The sequence below is a fragment of the Protomyctophum parallelum genome (assembly GCF_964188405.1).
Source record: "Protomyctophum parallelum genome assembly, chromosome: 13".
Lineage (NCBI taxonomy): Eukaryota > Metazoa > Chordata > Actinopteri > Myctophiformes > Myctophidae > Protomyctophum > Protomyctophum parallelum.
In genome coordinates this window covers 26,595,069-26,617,207 of record NC_139708.1, presented here as the reverse complement: position 1 = coordinate 26,617,207, position 22,139 = coordinate 26,595,069, and the positions used below count along the sequence as shown (strand labels likewise).

General features: G+C 44.2%; 1 protein-coding gene across 1 annotated transcript; it reads left to right on the top strand.

The window, feature by feature from the left end:
• The first annotated feature begins 217 nt into the window (after nt 1-217).
• On the top strand, nt 218-21,675 carry LOC310869905 (uncharacterized protein). Its single transcript, XM_083780883.1, has 2 exons — nt 218-1,504; nt 20,113-21,675. The coding sequence occupies exons 1-2, from the start codon at nt 853-855 to the stop codon at nt 20,391-20,393; spliced, it is 933 nt and encodes a 310-aa protein (XP_083637009.1). The 5' UTR covers nt 218-852; the 3' UTR covers nt 20,394-21,675.
• The last annotated feature ends 464 nt before the right edge of the window (nt 21,676-22,139 follow it).

Below are 22,139 nucleotides of genomic sequence, written 5' to 3'. Positions count from 1 at the left end.
AATATAATATAGTATATTATATATATATTATATATAATATATTATATACTATAATAATATAGTCCTTTTTATTAATGTGCAGATAAGACAGCATACTGTACGCTCAAAGCTTGTTTATTGTAAAAACATTCCGAATACATAACATCTGTACCTGATGTATAGGCCTATAAACCTTTAAACATATAAAGACATAAGTCAAACCTCACAGAGACACGAAGTTACATTTTAAAACGGTTAAACATGTTCTTCTTTCTGTACGAATATACATGTGGATGTTATTATAAAATAAATATGATTCATAATAATTATAATTCATCCAGTCCCATGGATGCACATGGTGAATGGACTCCATGGAGGACATATATATACAGCTCCATATTAAAGTCCCGGCCCGGCCCGGCCAGGCGGTCACTGGGGTTGTTGTGTCCGTCCTACAGGCTTCTGGGAGCGGGCTGGGCTCAGTGGGATGCCCGGCTCGACCCGGCCCAATACCAGGCGGTCACTGGGGTTGTTGTGTCCGCCTCACAGGCCTCTAGGAGCGGGCTGGGCTCAGTGGGCGGCCCCCCCTCCCCCCTATTGGCTATTGGACCTCCTCGCATCACATGGGACCCCTCCTGTCACGTCACGTGGTTCTAGACCCCGAGGAAAGGAGAGGGAGGGGAGGGGAGGGGGGAGAAGGACGGAGGAAGGCAGGGGAGGGAGGGAGGGGAGGAGGGGGGTGATTCTTTTTTTTTGGCGTAAATCTACACTGTAATACCGTCGCCAATAATTCACAGTAGCTCGTAAAAAGTCGACACTAAAAACCACCCGTGGCTACAAATCAAAACAAAAAAAAACCTGCGCCCCGAAATTATGAGTTCTTCTCTGTACTTCGCGGCCAACGCGCTGTTTTCCAAATACCAACAACAAGCCGCGGTAGCGGCGGGGCCGTCGCCGGGCTGTTCCACCTCCGCCAGCCCGTTCCAGAGAGCCTTCCTCCCGGACACAGCTCCAGGAGGAACCATCTCCTCCTCCGCCGCCTCGCCGTGCGCCCTGCTCGCCGCCTCCAGCAGCAGCTCCTCCTCGCCGGCCCATCGAGGCTGCAGCCGGAGATCATCAGCCTCCTCCGCCGGGCTGTCGTTCCTCTCCTCTCCTCCTCCCTGCTCCTCCTCGCCCTCCTCTCCCCCGGGAGGAGGACCGTACAGCGGCGGCGGGGCGCGGTGCGTCAGCCCCGCATCGGGACTTGTTTACGCGGCGCCGGGAGGAGCGGCATCGTCATCCTCATCAGGGGCGGTGGCTGCTTCTTACGGGCTCCACGGACACCACGGAGCCGCTGCTGCGGCCGCGGCCGCGGCGGCTGCTGCTGCCGGGGCGCTGAGCTCCTTCCACCGGTCTCCCTTCGAGCTCCACCCCGCCCTGCCTCCGCTGTTCACCGCCGGAGCCTCCAAGCACTCAGAGACCCACAAACAGCACCTAGCGGCGGAACAGGAGACCCTGCGGATTTACCCCTGGATGAGGAGTACAGGTGAGACGTGCTGCTGTGTGTGCGTGTGCGTGTGCGCGTGCGCGTGTGCGTGTGTGTGAATCAACGTTAAACGGTCCTTAAACCGTTGTCTCTCTCGTTGCGCGGCGGCGCTAGCCGGTAGCTGAACTATGTCTACTTTTACTACCTCTCCCTCTCTCTCTCTCTCTCTCTCTCTCTCTCTCTCTCTCTCTCTCTCTCTTTTATGAGTCCACGGCCCTCCATAAAAAACATATAATTTAAGACTTGGTGAATATTCATTAGACAGTATAGTATTGTGTTTGAAAAGGAGAGAGAGAGAGAGAGAGAGAGAGAGAGAGAGAGAGAGAGAGAGAGAGAGAGAGAGAGAGAGAGAGAGAGAGAGATGGGGAAAAAAACACATGCATGCAGAGGTCCTCTGCGTGGTTTCTAGTTTAGATATAGAAGAAGACGTGTTGTTTTGTTGTGAGTGTGTGTGTGTGTGTGTGTGTGTGTGTGTGTGTGTGTGTGTGTGTGTGTGTGTGTGTGTGTGTGTGTGTGTGTGTGTGTGTGTGTGTGTGTGTGTGTGTGTGTGTGTGTGTGTGTGTGTGTGTGTGTTTAAATAGCAGCAGAGGGTTCAGAGTTGAAACAAGTGCAGCTGCACTTGACGACACGGGATGATGAATTTATTCCCATCCCTCTATCTGGACTGGCCCTGTGAAAGACTATTGTACTATTGTTACTGTCTCACGCAGGCACGCAAGCACGCACGCACACACACACACACACACACACACACACACACACACACACACACACACACACACACACACACACACACACACACACACACACACACCCGCAGTCTGACTGCTACACTATAGGCCTACTATAAAACAGATAAATTACAGAGTGCAGTTTGATGTGTGACAGCGGCCTGAATGGCTGCCCTGTAGCCGGGCTGTGGAGCCTCATTGTGGGTTTGATGTGAGTTAGCAACAGCCTGCCTGTGTTGGCTGCGCGCTGAATGCTTCAATGGACGGAGGAGAGAGGGAGACTAGAATGGCTGCCATGCTGCAACTCGGCACTATTTAACCTCCCAGAAACACACCAGAGCTTTGCACAAGAGAGAAGCAGTTCCAAAATGTTCCATGACCATTTAAGAATGCTGTCGTAAATTTGGGTTAATGCCGCGCCGCCGTGCGTAAAAGGTGGACGATTGTTTTGGACCATCAGTGTGTGTGTGTGTGTGTGTGTGTGTGTGTGTGTGTGTGTGTGTGTGTGTGCGTGCGTGCGTGCGTGCGTGCGTGCGTGCGTGCGTGCGTGGGGTGCACAAATCAATCAGTGAACACCCGCACACATCTATCTATATGACATAAATAAATGCGATGGGAACATTGAGCGTATGCTATATTCCTATAAGCTGCACTGCAACATCCTGCTAATGGCCGCATGCATCCACCCATCCATCCACCATCCATCCATCCATCCATCCATTCATCCACCTATAATGTGTCATTAGAAAGCCTACCACCCCCCCCCCCCCCCCCCCCCCCCCCCCCCCACACCACACACACACACACACACACACACACACACAACACACACACACACACACACACAGCATTGATTGATTGATTGAAATATTTATTAACAGTTTGTAGAATTTACAGTACATTTTAAGCACAAACTCAATACAAAGACTGTCAACTGTGAGTGGACGACCCAATTAAGCATTACACTTGTTTACAACAGGGTCCACATTGTTCAATTCATCAAAACATTTAGAGACATACAAATAGACACTTCTATGTAGCTAAAGAACAGAACAGGAATTCATCATATAGGAAGCAAAAAGGGAAAAGATACATATACAGTGAGGGGAAATGGGGTGGGGGGGGGGGGATTCAGATTTTACAGAGGCCAGTTTCGAATTGCAGCCATCCGTAGGTGCCCTTTGAGAGCGGTTTTGAAGAGTCAAGGGATTCACATGTCTTAATGACTGTTGTGTAGGGCGTTCCACATTTTGGTGGCATAGGAGCGAAAATAATTTAGTCCCTTGTTTGTGCCGAATCTGGGTTGTACATGGTTTGTTGCACTCCCTCTGGTGTTGTGGGTGTGGACTTCGTTTACATTAAGGAAGTATTTAGACAGGTACATGGGTATCTTGGTGGTGTATCGAATCTTGTGGACCAGACCCATTGCAAGATGCTGTACTCTGTCGTCGACCCTAAGCCATCACACACACACACACATACACATACACACGTATAAACTGTACTTTTTGGCCAAAAAAAGATTTTGTTTCCACCGGGGAAAACAAACTTGTATTTACTCCAATGCGCCTTCTACTGATATTGCCCAGAGAATTGCCTGAGAATATTTTTCCTCCGGTGAAAGAAAATCCCTTTCTGCCCAAAAAGTACTGTTATTGTTGTTGCTTTACACACAGTTGCACTTGCAGCTGCATTCTTAGTTCTCTTCAACAATAAAACACTCATTTTGACTCATTTTTTTGGGACACAAACATTGAATGCCGTTGATAATGAATGGTCAGCTTTGAGTGCTTGTGTAAACACCAACATTGCGTAAACACAATCACACTGGTGTGATTTTTGAGGCCCCTCCTATATACAGCTTTTGTCCCCACAAACATGTCCGCAACACAAACATTAAATACCATCGACAGTGAAGGGAAAATCTATACGTCATCTCGTCCCCACACGTCCCATATTCACCATTGACAATGAAAGGAGAAATTAGGTCAAATGTCCGCCAAATATAGCCTACATTTGTTCAATCACTGGGTGTGATTTTTTTAGATAATAAATAGGGGAAGTGTCCACAGAGCCCTGCATGGGTCTACTCCATTACAGTTAGTAGTCCTTAGGGTGGTTGTATTCCATCCATCCATCCATCCAATGACTTTCGGGTGGTTGTATTCCATCCATCCTGTTCAACATGTGATAACTTTAGGGTGGTTGTATTCCATCCATCCTGTTCAACATGTGATGACTTTAGGGTGGTTGTATTCCATCCATCCTGTTCAACATGTGATGACTTTAGGGTGGTTGTATTCCATCCATCCTGTTCAACATGTGATGACTTTCAGTTCAACTCCACAGTGAGTGGACCGCAGGCACGTGCCCACATAGACATCAAAGGGGGCTTCAGCCCCATGCCCTTTACCCGTCTGTAAAATAAACTGTCCTCTCCAGACCACGAATGCAGCATTAATTTTACTATACATTTACAAGAAATGCAAATTCCCCCCATTTCCATGCCTTATCCGAACGCAGCATTCAGGAGAATTGCCCGTTTTGAGTGGTGCAACCACTCCAAGGAACAGCAATGTCCATATGTCCCAACCTATGTCCCTATGTTTAGACTACCAATAGGGGGTGCTGTTGCACAACTCGCTTCAGACTGGTCTGATTTTTCTTTTTGAACTCGAACGCAGCTTTTTACGCTGAAGGAATGTGTAGAAATCTATGTCGTTATGCCTATAGCTGAAGAGTGAAGGTCGCACCCCGAAAACAGCGGATCTACAAGCTTGTAGATCAGCTATTTTTGACAGTTCTCGCCAAAAGTGTCCTTTTAAAGAATCTCCGCCCCTGCCTCTGTAGTCTGTAGCATTCTCATGTCTGGTGACACGTCTGGTGTCTCCGTCTGGTGACACTGACATGTAGAGTCCTCTCACCGTGCTGTCACTGACTAATAACACCTCATGTCACTTTGATGTTATAGGTCCAACTACACTTAAGGTTATATTCCTGTATACACAGCTATAAAAGCAGCTCTACTACACAGCTGAGTGGAGGTCTGCGTGTGTTGTGTATCAATGTATGCCTCTATGTGCAATAATAGGATTATTTATGGCACATATTCATGATATAATATAGGCTATTTATGTCGCACACTTGGAAACAGAGAGAGGGAGAGAGAGAGAGAGAGAGAGAGAGAGAGAGTTGTCCACAGTGTTTTTCTGTGTCGCACGGCCAGAGTCACAGGGGACACCGCAGTGACGTCACTGTCTCGTGACATTGGCGGGAAGCGCAGAGAGAGAGAAAGAGAGAGAGAGCAGGGCCGGTTCTAGGGGGCTCCTGTATGCCGACCCAATCAGAAGTTACAAAATATCTGTACCTGTACCATGGTTAACACCCTAATCGCCCAGGACGAAGATCACCGTCCTTTCTATGTACACCCAGCGCCCAGGACAGGAAGTTTATTGTATGAAAACCGATCGCATCGCTCCACAGCCTATAGGAGCAATCCTCGATGTTGCACAAAGTGGGACGTCATCGAACATGTTCTCCCCCTTTTTAGCCGACGACAAAGAAAATCTTAAAACATTAATAACTCGCAATCTAAATCATCCCGTCCAATTCTAAGAAAATGTCCCGTGTTAGACGGCCCCCACTGTCCAGTCCCTCCTGAGTGTTTTGGCTATACATTTAGCTGCTCCAGCCACATCCGGTATAACTTTCGGTCCGTCTGTAAAAGTGCTCCGTTGCTACAAATCGATTGGGCGCTATGATTTAATGGATTAAATAACCCTGCGGTGTTAAGTCCTGCACCCTAATTATCCATAATGTATAAATTATGGATAAAGTGTCAGGACAGAGATAGGCCTTTTCAGGGCGGGGTCAGAATAAATGATGGACTTAGACTGTTGTTTCGTCTCAACTGCTCAATTATCATTTCTGATTGGCTGTACGTCATTACTTGCGCAAGCAGAGCGTGCAAGTAATGTTATCAGTCAGGTGCTACGATGCGTGTGTCCGGGGCCAGCACACGTTATGACGTCATATGCTGGCACGAAGCTGACCGTGCAGGTATGTTTTCCGTCATGCTACGAAGCGTATGTCCCATGACGTGATGAAGATATGCACCAATGTCCCTTAGAATGCACGTGATATGACGTCATATGCTGGCTCCGGACATACGGAAGCAGACCGTGCAGGTATGCTTTCCGCGGATGTCCCATAATGTGATGAAGATTATGTACCAACGCCAGGGTATAATTGGTTCACGATGGTGACGTAATGATGATACGTTTCAGTGTCAGGGACATGCGCATCAAACCACCCGAGTAACCACATTATACCACTAATCACTCAGAAATTACATATAGACATATCATATATGAGCATATGACGTGATTAATATATGTACCAATGCCAGGGTATAATTGCTGGTTATCGATGGTGACGTAACGATGACATGTTTCAGTGTCGGGTGGACTAAAGGTAATGCCCCTATGTATACATGTATGTAATCTGACACCACTGCCATAACAGGCATATAAGTACTCATTACCATACTACAAAATACTACTTTTTCTCCTCCAAGAGCAAGGTACGTAGCAAATAGCTAAACGTAATAATTCAATATTGCAAACGTTCTTTCACAGAGAGGCTGAGATTTTTAAAGTTATAGCGGTCTACAGTACTTGCACGCTCTACTTGCGCACTAGTAGGCCATTTATGACCCCCCCCATAACCCCCCCTCCCCAGTTTATATTAGTCCTGCCCACCAGGCTAGGAACCGGCCCTGGAGAGAGAGAGAGAGAGAGAGAGAGAGAGAGAGAGAGAGAGAATAGAGGTGCCAACAGAGGGAGAAATATGTCCTCTCTCTCTAGCTCTCTCTCTCTCGTGTGTGTGTGTATGTGTGTGTGTGTGTGTGTGTGTGTGTGTGTGTGTGTGTGTGTGTGTGTGTGTGTGTGTGTGTGTGTGTGTCTGCGGCTGTGCAGCGCGTGCGTGTGTGTCTGCGGCAGTGACAGTGTGCATGGGGCTGCCATGGTCACGGGCCGCCCCGTCCGGCAGCAGCAGCGCGCAGAGAGCACAGAGTTGTATGTAATGAATTTATAGATTTTAATTTAGATCAAACCCCGCCTCGCCACGCCGGGGCCGCTGGGAGGTAATTGAACAAACGTCCACAACCGAACACAGACATATATACATCCATGGTGATATTTCCCCGCGCGCCAAAGCAAATCTCTCTCTCCCTCTCTCTCTCTCTCTCTCTCTCTCTCTCCCTCTCTCTCTCTCACCCCCCCCCTCTCTCTCTCTCTCTCTCTCTCTCTCTCTCTCTCTCTCTCCCCCCCCCCCCCCCTCTCTCTCTTCTCTCTCTCTCTCTCTCGTTAATTTGCGGCAGAGTGAAAGGAAGAGGAATTATGGGACTGAGAGCTGAGAGGAAAAACACACTTCCTCCTAAAAGACTAAATAAATAACCACTTATCAGAGGGAGGGGCGCGCGCACGAGCACACGCACCCACACATGTGTGCGTGCGTGCGCGCCCACGCAGACAGACAACAGGCAGCCAGTGTGCCATTTCCAACGTGCACACAGCTCTTCTTCTGTTTATTCATTTAAATCTATTATTTTGGTGATTAATCTGCAGTTGAAATCCCCTCTTCTCTCTCACACTCATCAATATTCCTTTCTGTGTGTGTGTGTGTGTGTGTGTGTGTGTGTGTGTGTGTGTGTGTGTGTGTGTGTGTGTGTGTACAAAGCTTCTCGTTGTGTCGTTGGAGAATTCCAGCGTCTCGCGAGCGCCAACAAATCATCTTGGACAGAGCGAGGAGAGAAAAATATCATCAATAAAGATGAATACCCCTCTCTCTCTCTCTCTCTCTCTCTCTCTCTCTCTCTCTCTCTCTCTCTCTCTCTCTCTCTCTCTCTCCCTCTCTCTCTCACACCCTTTCCATTATCAGGCCAAAAAAATGTGACACGTTGCTATGCAGTAAAAAGGAAATGAGCCTCACACACACTCAATCACACACACACACACACACACACACACACACACACACACACACACACAAAACCACAACCACTCATTGACACGTAGTGACCACTGACTTCAATAAAAACGCAAGCACACACACACACACACACACACACACACACACACACACACACACACACACACCACACACACACACACACACACACACACACACACACACGTGCGCGCCATTGCAGCTGCATTAGACCATCCCGTTCCCACCCCTCCAAAAAGGAAACGGTTCCAGACCGGTCGACCCCACGCCGACCTCCATTCGGTTTCACACAGAACAGTTGAAAGGAGCAGATTCAGAGAGAGAGAGAGAGAGAGAAACACATTTATTACGTTTGCAACACATCCATAACGATCATACGGTGGTCAGAATGTCTCCTGAGAGCCCTGTGGAACTCTGGGAACCCTTTAACAGAGCTGGAACCAACTTCAAACACTGTATAGCATGTTACATCATGTCAGAAGCAGATAGTAGCTACTATCAGTGTTAAACCAACTTCAAACACTGTATAACATGTCACATCATGTCAGAAACAGATAGTAGCTACTATCAGTGTTAAACTAACTTCAGACACTCTGGATAACATGTTACATCATGTCAGAAACAGATAGTAGCTACTATCAGTGTTAAACCAACTTCAAACACTCTGGATAACATGTTACATCATGTCAGAAACAGATAGTATAGCTACTATCAGTGTTAAACTAACTTCAGACACTCTGGATAACATGTCACATCATGTCAGAAACAGATAGTATAGCTACTATCAGTGTTAAACTAACTTCAGACACTCTGGATAACATGTTACATCATGTCAGAAACAGATAGTAGCTACTATCAGTGTTAAACCAACTTCAAACACATCTGGATAACATGTTACATCATGTCAGAAACAGATAGTATACCTACTATCAGTGTTAAACTAACTTCAAACACTCTGGATAACATGTTACATCATGTCAGAAACAGATAGTATACCTACTATCAGTGTTAAAACCAACTTCAAACACTCTGGATAACATGTTACATCATGTCAGAAACAGATAGTATACCTACTATCAGTGTTAAACCAACTTCAAACACTCTGTATAACATGTTACATCATGTCAGAAACAGATAGTATACCTACTATCAGTGTTAAACTAACTTCAAACACTCTGTATAACATGTTACATCATGTCAGAAACAGATAGTATACCTACTATCAGTGTTAAACTAACTTCAAACACTGTATAACATGTTACATCATGTCAGAAACAGACTAGTATAGCTATATATCAGTGTAAACTAACTTTAAACACTCTCTAACATCACAACATTCTGTCAGGAACAGACTAGTTCAGCCAGACAACTATTCCACAATCTCCGAATGCTATAGAGTCTGGAACTACACCTCCCCAAATGAGAGTATAAGGAAGCTTCCATTTCCGTTCATGAAAAGTTTAGATGACCTTGATTTATATAGATTTGCATGACTGTAAAGGCGAAACGGAAGTGGGCAGGAGGCTCCACTTCTGCTTCATATTTTACTCATGATCAGAGCTTCTGTCGCTCCAGACTGTATGGCGGAAGCATTTATACTTTACTCATGATCAGAGCTTCCGTTGCTCCAGACTGTATGACGGAAGCATTTATATTTTACCTCGTGATCAGAGCTTCCGTCGCTCCAGACTGTATGACGGAAGCATTTATATTTTACTCGTGATCGGAGCTTCCGTCGCTCCAGACTGTATGACGGAAGCATTTATATATTACTCGTGATCGAGCTTCCGTCGCTCCAGACTGTATGACGGAAGCATTTATATATTACTCGTGATCGGAGCTTCCGGTCGCTCCAGACTATATGATGGAAGCATTTGGAAATTACGAGAGGTAACGGTTTGGCCACGTGAGACTATATAAACAGACTAGTAGCTACTATGAGTGTAGAACTGTGTTTAACTGTTTGTCAAACATGGTTTCATCTCAGCTTGTTGCAAGCAGTGGTGCAAAAAAAGGACACTCAATTTCTATACTTGGCCAAAATGTAGGGGTGAACTGGTAATGCTTTTTTTTCTAAAAAATATATAATACATATTTCAATATTCGTCTCTGAGAGCGTTACTGTAAGTAAAAGTACTGGAAATTGAAATAGTATAAAGTAAAGTACAAATACAGCATAATTATACCTACTAGTCCTTACCCGTTCTGAATATATGAACAGCAAATGATGTTCAGTGTGGGTAATGTGTCTGTAATAGATCACATTACTGATAGGGGGGAATGGGGAATTGTTTACAGATGGTCTTGGGAAGTTAGGTTGGGCACAAAAGTAGGCTAATTAGTAGGCTACTGTAGTTTCTTTTGCAAGAAAATGCTGCAGTACAATCATAAGTATACATTGATGGCTTGGTATTGTGGCTGCTTTGGAGAGGTTATCCTTTAAGATGAATAATCAGTTGGATAAATATGATTTGAAGTGGAACGTGTTCCTCAGTCATGTTGCAGGTCCTTTGGTGTGATCCATGGTCAGGCAATGCCTTTTGCTTGTTTATTGTATTAATATACATAGTCCTTACCCGTTGTATGGACTATTGCCCCCCATAAATATATTTAATTGCTCTTCATTTTAACTTGTATAATATATTGTGTCTTTTTTGTGTGAATAGAACAGCACTATAACATGAAAATATTTGTATAAATGCATGGTAGGGAAATGTTTTCATGGCAAGGACTGTAAAATGTACACTTATTAGCCCACAGACCCCCATTTGAAAAGTATGAAAGACCCCAGTTTGACATGCAGCACAGAAAGTATGGGCTGTCGCACAGGTATTCCCAAATGTACAGTGTGGGTAATGTGATGTAATATATCATATTATTGATATATGTATTTTGAGGAAGAATTGCTTTAATTATAGACTTGTTCACTGGAAATGGAAAAACAGTACATCATAGTCATACATAGAACTGAAAGTCTCAAACAGTCATTGTCATGTTAGTAGTGTAGTAATTGCATTTATGGGGAGATGAGTTGTTCAGTACCCCCCCTGGTGGCCGCGGGGGGTACTGCGCCCTGGGTTGGATTATAATTTCATATAAATGGGTGATGTAAAAACAATATCTGTACAGTAAATACGACAGTTGCGTCGGTAAAAAGTAGCCTAGCTGGATTGTGGGAGCGTGCAGATTTATTTTGGCATGGAGAGATGTGTGCTAATAGTGTGGCTCGGTCGGAGATAGACCACGGACAAATAACGGGTTTTTATTCACTAATAAATTCATTATTAATCTTATTGGAAAATGGCTTCGTTAAGACCTCCATATTATTATGGTCAATGCCTGTGTGAAAAGTGGGAGCGATTGGTGCAGGCAATGAGGAGATAAGTGTTTGTTTCTGACAGACAGACAGACAGACAGACAGACAGACAGACAGACATTCGCTCGTTTATAGTATGATAAGATTTATAATACTTTCTCTGGTAGGCTTCTGTTATGTAGACATGTATGGCCTTATAGCTCTGGTCCATAGCTCTAATGCTCTGGTCCATAGCTCTAATGATCTGGTCCATAGCTCAAATGCTCTGCTCCATAGCTCTAAGGCCGATTCATACTCCTATTTACCTGCTGTTTCGGCGCTGTAGTGCCGAAATGATTTTGGCTCTTCAGAAATTTTCAGTAGCACACCGAAGAGCCCGACTTTAGGACGGTACCCCCCCCCCCCCCCCCCCCCCCCCCCCCCCACCGAACCTCAAATTACGTCACATTGTAGGCTCTACAGCCAAATGACGTCACATTCTAGGCTCTACAGACCCGAAACGACTTTTATTCGGCTCTAAAGTAGGAGTATGATTCGGCCCTAATGATCTGCAGGTCAGCATAGCTCTATTGCGTTGCATTTAGAGCTATGTTACTCTCAGCCTCCTCTCATCTTTAGCGTAAATAAAAAGATGCTACTCATGACCAAAACAAAGCCTGGTTGTGTCATTAGAAAGCCTACTTTCCTTAGTGGGAGCACTATGACCTAACCAAAAGGGGGATTTTGTTTCCACCAGGAAAAAAAATACTTTCAGTTACTCCACTTCTACCAATATTGCCCATGAGAATTGCCTCATAGAGAATATCTTTCCTCCGGTGAAAAAAAATCAATTTCTCTGGCCAAAAAGTACCATTTATAAGTGTGGTGGGGGGCTCAGAGTGCTCCCAATAAGGAAAGTAGGCTTTCTAATGACACAACCCGCCTTTGTTTTGGTGAGTAGCAAAAACTTTATTTTTATTTACGCTATAAAACGAGAGGCTGGTTCATACGAGTGGCGGAAGTCGAGAGTAACATAGCTCTAAAATGCAACGCATTAGAGCTATGGATCAGAGCTATAGCCTATATATCTACATTATAGTCTACAGTAACAAAACTGTCTGTCAAAGATGGCTTCATTTATTTTCAGCTTGTTGCAACTTAGAGACTATATATTGTGATGTAGGAAGAGTCTATATATAGACATATACGTACATGTAAACTGCAATTGGAAATGTAGTTAATAGTTAACCTCAGTTAGTCTCCTTAACGGCATTCTAAATATTTCACGCAAACGTGCCGTTGGCACGCACGCACACACTATTTGGAGACACATTTAGAATGAGATGAGATTAAGGTGATATATTTTTAATTGCTCCACTGCTCCATATTAAACAACACACATGCACGCGCACACACCCACACCCACCCACACCCACACCCACACACACACACACAACACACACACACACACACACACACACACACACACACACACACACACACACACACACACACACAGTTTTCCGAATTGCCTCTTGCCCTATACTAGGCTTAATGACCTTGCAGTCTTATGCAAGGGAAAATGTAATATTAGACAGCTTGTTATGTAAGACATCATGATAACTTATTGTTGATACAGTGTGTATAGATCAATGTACAGATTATGGATAGGTTATATATATATATATATTCAATGTATTCTGTGAAATGTGTCATATAATCCCATAATTATGGGATGGGCCAAAGTGGCATGACACGAAAATAAAAAAATCATTCATTCATTCGTGATATATATATATAATTATGTTCTTGCAGGTAATGGATTGCATTATTTTTGTTTACCTATATTTTCCTAGCTGACATGAAAACTGAATACGTAAATATATGCAAATCCAACAATAACCACATTATAAAAACCCTTAATAACACTCCTCTGAAACAGGTTGATGTCTACAAGTATGTGCAGGGTTCATATACTGTATCTTATCTTCTTCCCAAAGTACTTTCAAACTATAGGAAGGGTATGGCCTGGTCAGCCTGCAGCCCTGCAATGACATGCATAAGATCTGGTCATCCCAGCCTAGTAAGATGTTAAAAGTAAAAATATTTAGGATGACCGTCGAGCCGATTCTACTCTGGCTCCGAGACATGGACACTTTCAAAGAAACTAGAGAAACGGTTGGATGGCACTTACACCCGCCTTCTAATGAGAGCGCGAAATCTCTTGGAAGAGCCACCCATCGACTAATCTAAATCTAATATACGGCAACCTTCCCCGTGATTCTTCACTAGTCCGATCCAGAAGAACACAGTTTGCCGGCCACTGCTACAGAGCTGACAATGAGGTTATATCTTCCCTTCTTCTCTGGAGTCCTGCCTCAAAGCAGACCAGAGGTACAAAACTGTCGTTCCCTGATTCATCGCTATAGGGACACATGCATCAGTAAGCAGGAACTGGGGATGGCAATGAAGGACTGGGAGGTCTGGCGTGGCGTTATGAAATCCATGATCTCGACCGCGGTTGAAACATGATGATGAGATGACAATTTGCATTCTCCCTGCTTACTGTAAATTGCTGTAAATTAAGAGTGTCAGCTAAAATGATTAAATTATAAATTGTAAATTGAATAGCCTAATATAAAATGCACAATAATGGATAATCGTAAAGCTGCTATAAACAATAATATGTCCAAAAAATTCAAACAGCCAGCAATGAGTAGAACGCTCCCCCAAAAAGTGTAGTCTCTGTGAGACATCTAGGGGCCACAATCTGCATTCAAAGAGGTTCCTAGAAGCTTGGTCATTGGTTCGAAGAAAAGAAAAAACACAGTCGAAATGACTAACCAATCAGGAGGTAGACAGGCAATTCGACCAATGACAAAGCTTCTTGGAAAATCTTTATATACATAATACATCATATACGCACACAGGCCGATCATCAGTGTATAGTCGTGTCAGCCCTGAGGCCTCTATTTCTATAGAGAGGTCTCAGACTACTTACACCTCCTGAGTGTCTGTGTGTGCGCGTGCACATGCACATGCGCACGCGTGTGTGTGTGTGCCTGCGTGCATACGTGCGCGTGTGTGTGTGTGTGTGTGTGTGTGTGGTCTGGTGGTGTCATGTGACAGGGTGTACCGGAGGGGGAGAGGGGGGGGGTTAACATTACGGGTGCATTAAGGTATCCTGTGTGTGGAAGTGGCTCTTTGCAGAGAGTCCTGCTGCAATGACTCCACCACACAGCCTGGGGGCGCCACCCCACCACACACACATCTTTACAACCCCATTCCATCCATCGCAATGTATTCTACAATTTAGGCATTTATCAGACGCTCTTAATCCAGAGCGATTTATACAGTAAGCAATAATAACACATGGTAATACATCAAATATATGGAAATAGTCATCTAGGATCACCAAGAATGCATCATCTGTCTAACAGTAGAATATTTGTATAATGATACTATGAGTAGCTATGCATATATATATATATATATATATATATTGTGTGAGGTCTTGGTGTGTATATATGTTCTTTGTGAACGTGCACGTGATCTGCTCATTGGTATCCAGGATGACGTGTGTATTGTGTGTGTGAGTTCTTGGAGTGTCAGACTGCATGGCGTGTATGTGTATAAGGTGGATGGATGGCGATGGCGTGTATATTCTAGTAACTAGTGTGTGTGAGTTCCTGCCGTCTGGCCTCGGCCTGTAATGTATCGCTTGAACGGCGGCTACTGTTACAGCCGGCCTCAATTTGTAAGTGGCACTAAAGTACTAGTCGTCCTGTCCTGAGATAGCCCGGAGGCCGGCCGGCCCGGCCGATTGTCTGTCTGCATGTCTGTCTGTCTGTCTGTATAGCCTTTCAGAGCTTCTCACACACTACGAGTGTGTGAGGGTGATGGATCTGTCTGCCTGCCAGCCATGTTTGAGGGGCGTCAGCCCATATTCAGCTAGTGTAGACTTTCGTCTTGCACAAACATTAAATTCCCATTGACAATAAATGGAGAATTTACGTCATATGTAGACGAGCAAATTGGCTCACTTTCTATTTTACGTCATGATGATGTATACGATGAAAAGAGTTCCCCTCACTTCACACTGGTGTGATTTTTTACATAAACGCACGCACGCCTTAATCTGTTCTATTGATTATTGATTACATTGGACGCGCACGTTAGTGCTCCATTAGCCTCTGAAACAGCAGCGCTAATGGAGTTATTGTTATTAATATTATTAATATTATTATTATTATCATCCACAATGTACAAATTAAGAAATAAACTGTACCTTCACCTTGGGGTTACAATAACAGAGAGAGAGAGAGAGAGAGAGAGAGAGAGAGAGAGAGAGAGAGAGAGAGAGAGAGAGAGAGAGAGAGAGCGAGAGAGAGAGAGAGAGAGAGAGAGAGCGAGAGAGAGAGACTAACAGGGTTACATGAAAACAGACTATCATATTCTATAAAAGGGCAATAAACGCAATGTTTTGGGCAGATCGAATAATTACTAGGAAGAAAAACAATACTAAAAGAGTCGGACCCTGACCTTTTTTTTCTTCTTTCTCATTATTTCATCAAAACATTGTGTTTATCGTTATGATTTGTCACAACAAGGAGTTGGCGTTGTCCGCGGCTTAAAAGGTTCTTAAACCCATTCTGAACGGGAATCCATTTTGGTGTTAGCATCATGTTATGCTTTAGCTATTGAAAAATAGCAGATCTACAAGCTCATAGCGCGCCACCGAGTGGCGCGCTACGAGCTTGTAGGTCTGCTATTTTTGAAAAATCAAAGAACGACTGACATTTTTAGAATCTGATCTCAGGTCAGAATGGGTTAATCAGACCAGTGTGTGTCCAGTGGAAACCTCGTATGAATCTGATCTCAGGTCAGAATGGGTTAAATAAATGCTTCATGAAAACTCTATGGGGGTTCAAATTAACGGGGAATTCCCTTCCGGGCCTGTCGTCGGGGGCGGGGCTGAGACGCTGGATACAACGTCAAAGAGAAGAGTTGTTTTAACCCATTTTGACCTGAGATCAGATTCTAAAAATGTCCGTTTGAAAATGACAGTTTTCTGAAAAAGTTATGTTTCTATGTCAGTCGCTCTTCGAGTTTTCAAAAATAGCAGACCTACAAGCTCATAGCGCGCCACTCGGTGGCGCGCTATGAGCTTGTAGATCTGCTATTTTTCAATAGCTAAAGCGTAACATAATGCTAACACCAGAATCATGCACCTGGCATCGTATATAGCTTTATAGTTTCAATGTATTGGATTTGGATTATTCTACTGTTAGACGGACCATTTTATGCACTTGATGCCCTGCAGATGGATTAAAGGACCACTTCACCACGTTTCAACCTATCTTCATATAACACCGCTGAAGTGCCCCTGAGCAAGGCATTGAACCCCTACCATGAAATGTTCTATGAGCAGGGCCTGGCTGTAAACAAGTTCTTGAGCTTAGTCCAGTTACCCTGGGTAAACATAGTAACTTTGCTTTGCTTTGCTAACAGGTCCTCACTAATAATCATGATAAAATGTCACAATGTTTTTCTACTGTGTCTGTGTACTGTGGCTCAGGAGGTAGAGCAGGTCGTCCAATGATCCATGGGTCGGCGGTTTGAATCCCGGCTCCTCCTGTCTACATGTCGAAGTGTCCTTGGGCAAGACACTGAACCCCAAATTGCTCCCGATGTGCTGGTTGGTACCTTGCATGGCTTCCGCCGCAATCGGTGTATGAATGGGTGAATGTAATGCACAATCTATGTAAAGCGCCTTGGATAAAGGCGCTATATAAATGCACCATTTACCATTTACCATTTGTGTCTCATAGGAGGGCTGTGGGCAGTTCATAAACCCGTCCACCAGTGACATAGAAAGCCTGCAGTTTCTATTAGCTTGGATTCCCACAGCCCTCCTATGAGACACAGACAGAGTAGGAAAAAAAGTGCCATTTTATCATGATTGTTAGTGAGGACCTATTATATGAAGATAGGTTGGAAAGTGGTGAAGTGGTCCTTTAAGAGCATCTGCTAGATGCTAAATTGTAGTTGTTTAACATGTACTCCCAGTGTATGTTTTGAGACGTAATTGTATTAACAACACTTACAGAGTTAAAGTGTGTTTTGATACAGTTTTGAGAGCTGTAGTTAAACGTGTCCACTAAGGTTTCAGCCTTTTGTCTTCTAGGTGTTGTTTTGCGATATAATCATCATTAACTCAACAAGGTCTTCTTGTACAGGAGACTCTATTGGACCTTAATGGTTATTGGTTAACATTACACCCTGATCCTAACGGCCTGCAGCTGCATGACGTGACCTCTGTGTGCACGCACGTCACCCCTACGCACGCACGCACGCACGCACATCACCTCTACGCATGCACGCACACACGCACGCACCTCACCCCTGCATGCACCCCTGCACACACGCACGCATGCACTCACGCACACACATCACCCCTACGCACGCACTCACGCACGCACATCACCCCTGCACGCACGCACGGCACAGAGTTGAGCCACACACAGACCTGCTGTACAGTGTACAATGCTGCAGTCATGTCGTTGAGAAGGTTTCATAGTGGATTCCTTCATGGAGGAGAATGGCCTCACAGCAGCATTACCACAGATCTATATATAGTAGAATGGCCTCACAGCAGCATTACCATACAGTTCTATATATAGTAGAAGTATTTATAATTGTGTCTATTTTAGAGGCCGTCTGACGTTGACAAAACAACACATCAGTGGAAGATCAAAGCAGGACTGTGTGCTCTGCAACATATCGGGTCACACAGAGGTCGCACAGAGGTCACACAGAGGTCACACGGAGGTCACACGGAGGACTTCACCATATATCTCATCCAGTGATGTCACACGCCTTGAGGGAGTTCCATGGGTGCCCATGCAGCTAAATGATGTTAGGAACCAAATGGACCCTTAAGGGTCTGTAACTCTTAACGGGTCCATTTGGTTCCATTTGTACACTCTCAGAGTTAAATTAAGTTTGATTTTACAATATGTATTGGGGGTCCCAGAGATAGAAATGCCATTGACCAGGGGGGGGGCGTAGCCTATAATTCAGGTCAAACTAGGGCCCTAGAGCTGTAAACATCTTCTCTTATATGGGGGTCCTTGGTTTGTATTTTCAAATGGGGGTCCGCAGGCTAATAAGTGGCATTTTGGGGGTCCTTGACATGAAAAAGTTTGGGAACCACTGCTATGTGCATCTTACACACAAACACATGACCTATAACCTTATGTTTGGCCTATGTTATAATTAGTCATGTTTATGTGCAACATCTACATTAGAACAATGTTGAACAAAAACCTTTATGTCAATAAAACATAATGTCCGTATTGTAATTATTTTTTAAATAATGATTCATTTTGAGTGTTTAATGTAAATAATATTAATATCAGTGATGTTGTCTGGTTCGTTCAAGTGTGGGTCCAGATATTCTTTATTTCTTTCTCCTTTTCGGATTCACTGAAACGAAACATAAAAACTGTCCGATGTGTTCAGGGGTATAAACCTGCATGAGTAGTCGATGCAATGACCCAATGACCAAAAATATAGCAGACAATAAAATTACCAAAACCTAGGTTTGCACGATTATGAAATTATGACCGATATCCGATCTCCGATTATTTGCAGGTTCATAGTGCCGTTACCGATTCAGATATTATACGGACTACGCTGCCTTCAAATACTGACATAACTAAAGCGACAGAGTCATCGACGGTCACATTATTATTGCGTCATCAATATCTGTGAAAATAATCTGGATTATTTTAAGACTGTTCCGATAACGATGTGGCATTTTTACGGCCGATTTGGATATGCTGCCGATTATACTGTGTATCACTACAAAAACATGTTTGGAAGTGCTCTGGAAGTGTCCAGGATTTTCAAACCTCCATAAGACGAAAACCAGCAGAGCTCTCCTTGGTGGATGTTCTGCCATCCAAAGTTCGGATGTAATTTGTGACTTTGTACCACGTCGCTCTCTGACATGTAAACGTTTCTGGCGACAGGTAAACAGTGTCGTGAGCTAATGCTACTGATAGCAAGAGAGTGTGTGTGTGTGTGTGTGTGTGTGTGTGTGTGTGTGTGTGTGTGTGTGTGTGTGTGTGTGTGTGTGTGTGTGTGGGGGGGGGGGGGGGGGCTGGCGGGGGGGATATAAACTCCCTCTCTTAAAGGTATATTCAGTGATTTCACTTAATTCAAATATCACTTATTTTTTTGCTTTGTTGTGATAATCCTCTCTACTATAGAGTGTGCTGACCATATAAGGAGTTCCTCCCTGTCCCCAGTTAACCCCTGGGGGTCACAAATCCTTAGGTTTCGTTTTTGGCTCTCTATCCTGATTGGATGAAAGGCTTAGGTCTCAGCCAAAAACGAAACCTAAGGATTTTTGAGTGAAATCACTGAATATACCTTTAAAGTGAACGCTAACGATGGCAGAGGCTATAACTATACATTTATGCTAACAGCTAGCGGCAGAGAAAGAATTAAGTAAACAATTTGAGTAAAACAATTTGTGCACTTGTTTTTTCCGCCCCCCTCTGCAGGTACGGACCGGCGGCGCGGCCGTCAGACCTACACCCGCTACCAGACCCTGGAGCTGGAGAAGGAGTTCCACTTCAACCGCTACCTGACGCGGCGCCGCAGGATAGAGATCGCGCACGCGCTCTGCCTCACCGAGAGACAGATCAAGATCTGGTTCCAGAACCGGCGCATGAAGTGGAAGAAGGAGAACAAGAGCGGGGGAGGGGGAGGGGCATCGCCCACCACCACCGACCAGCCCACCGGCGACGAAGACGAGGATGATGAGGATGAGGACGAAGAGTGACGAGGACGTCGTCAAGTTTAACGTTGAAAATAAATGGTTCTGGAGTGGCGTTGCGTCCTTTATGGAATTACGACATCTCCCCCATATCTGAGATCAGATGTCTCTCTAGACTAGAGTCCAGGCGCACAGACCTGAGGACGATTCTATAAATGTCTCCTAAAACCCTTTTTCTATGTCAGTGGTTTTCAAACTATTTCATGTCAAGGAGCCCCAGAATTATCTGAATTTGGCCGCCGACCCCCATCTGAAAATATGTTGTTCCAGGGACGCTCCAGAAGCAAAGATTTGAGTTAAAAATGTTCGCTCTGAAAGATATATTCTTTCAGAGCGAAAATGTTTAACTTCAAAGATTTGCACTACATTTTCACGATTTTTCTAAAATAGCAGACCTATACAAGCTCATAGTGCCGCACTGCTATTTTTCAATTGCTAAAGTACTGCTAAGAACACCAAACGTGGTTCCCGTTCAAAATGGGTTAAATGTTTCATGACATTCATTTTCATTTATTTTTGGTTTTATGACCTCGATGGTCTAGGGTTTTCTCTGTGTGTTCTGAAGCCTTTTGAGCTGCAATGAGAAACAGGCCTCAACAACAATGACATCACGTCCCAGCAGGCAACTCAGAGCACAGAAAACCCCAGAGCACAGAAAATCTACTGAATGTTTAAAAGTTCAGGTTTTTTTGGGGTGCGATTGTGCTCAGAAAACCTTAAAGAAAAATATGTTTTAATGTCACAATCCCTTTAAAGGAATACCCCAAAACATTATCTTATCAGTGTGGTTGCCTATAAGGCAAGCAGACTATTTACTGTTATTGCGCTCCAGCGCCTAAATCGTTGAAAACGTTTAAATCGTTTAAAAACATTTATTGTGTAATAACTCTCTATTCTCCCCTCCGATTGGCCAGCGATTTGGAACTCTTCCCAAAGGCATTTGTGCGCTTATCTGATTGGACAGTATACCGTATGACATCATCGTATAACCGGGACTTATACTTGATAGATAATACGTTATTTTTGCCTGACTGAACTACTCCTTTAAACCCTACATGGCTGAGCGGAGTCCATCAGGGCTCTGTACTGGTGTCTATTGTGGGGAAGGTTTCTGTGAAAACAGCAGATCTACATGAAGCTCACAACCAGATGCTCTGTTTCCAGCTAAAGCTTTTCCCACAATAACAGAAAAGACACTGCATGCACAGTATACACTGCTAGTTTACAGTATACACAGTACACTGCTAGTACACACAGTACACTGCTAGTACACACAGTACACTGCTAGTATACACAGTACACTGCTAGTATACACAGTACACTGCTAGTATACACAGTATACACTGCTAGTATACACAGTATACACTGCTAGTATACACAGTATACACTGCTAGTTTACAGTATACACAGTACACTGCTAGTACACACAGTACACTGCTAGTATACACAGTATACACTGCTAGTATACACAGTATACACTGCTAGTATACACAGTATACACTGCTAGTTTACAGTATACACAGTACACTGCTAGTATACACAGTATACACTGCTAGTATACACAGTATACACTGCTAGTATACACAGTATACACTGCTAGTACACACAGTACACTGCTAGTATACACAGTATACACAGTACACTGCTAGTATACACAGTATACACTGCTAGTATACACAGTATACACTGCTAGTATACACAGTACACTGCTAGTATACAGTATACACTGCTAGTATACACAGTATACACTGC

Bases quoted from the DNA above. Each gene is read 5' to 3' on its own strand.
- LOC310869905 (XM_083780883.1), top strand. From the start codon at position 853: ATGAGTTCTTCTCTGTACTTCGCGGCCAACGCGCTGTTTTCCAAATAC. The intron at 1,505-20,112 runs GTGAGACGTGCT...CCCCCTCTGCAG, and splicing joins CCCCTGGATGAGGAGTACAG to GTACGGACCGGCGGCGCGGC.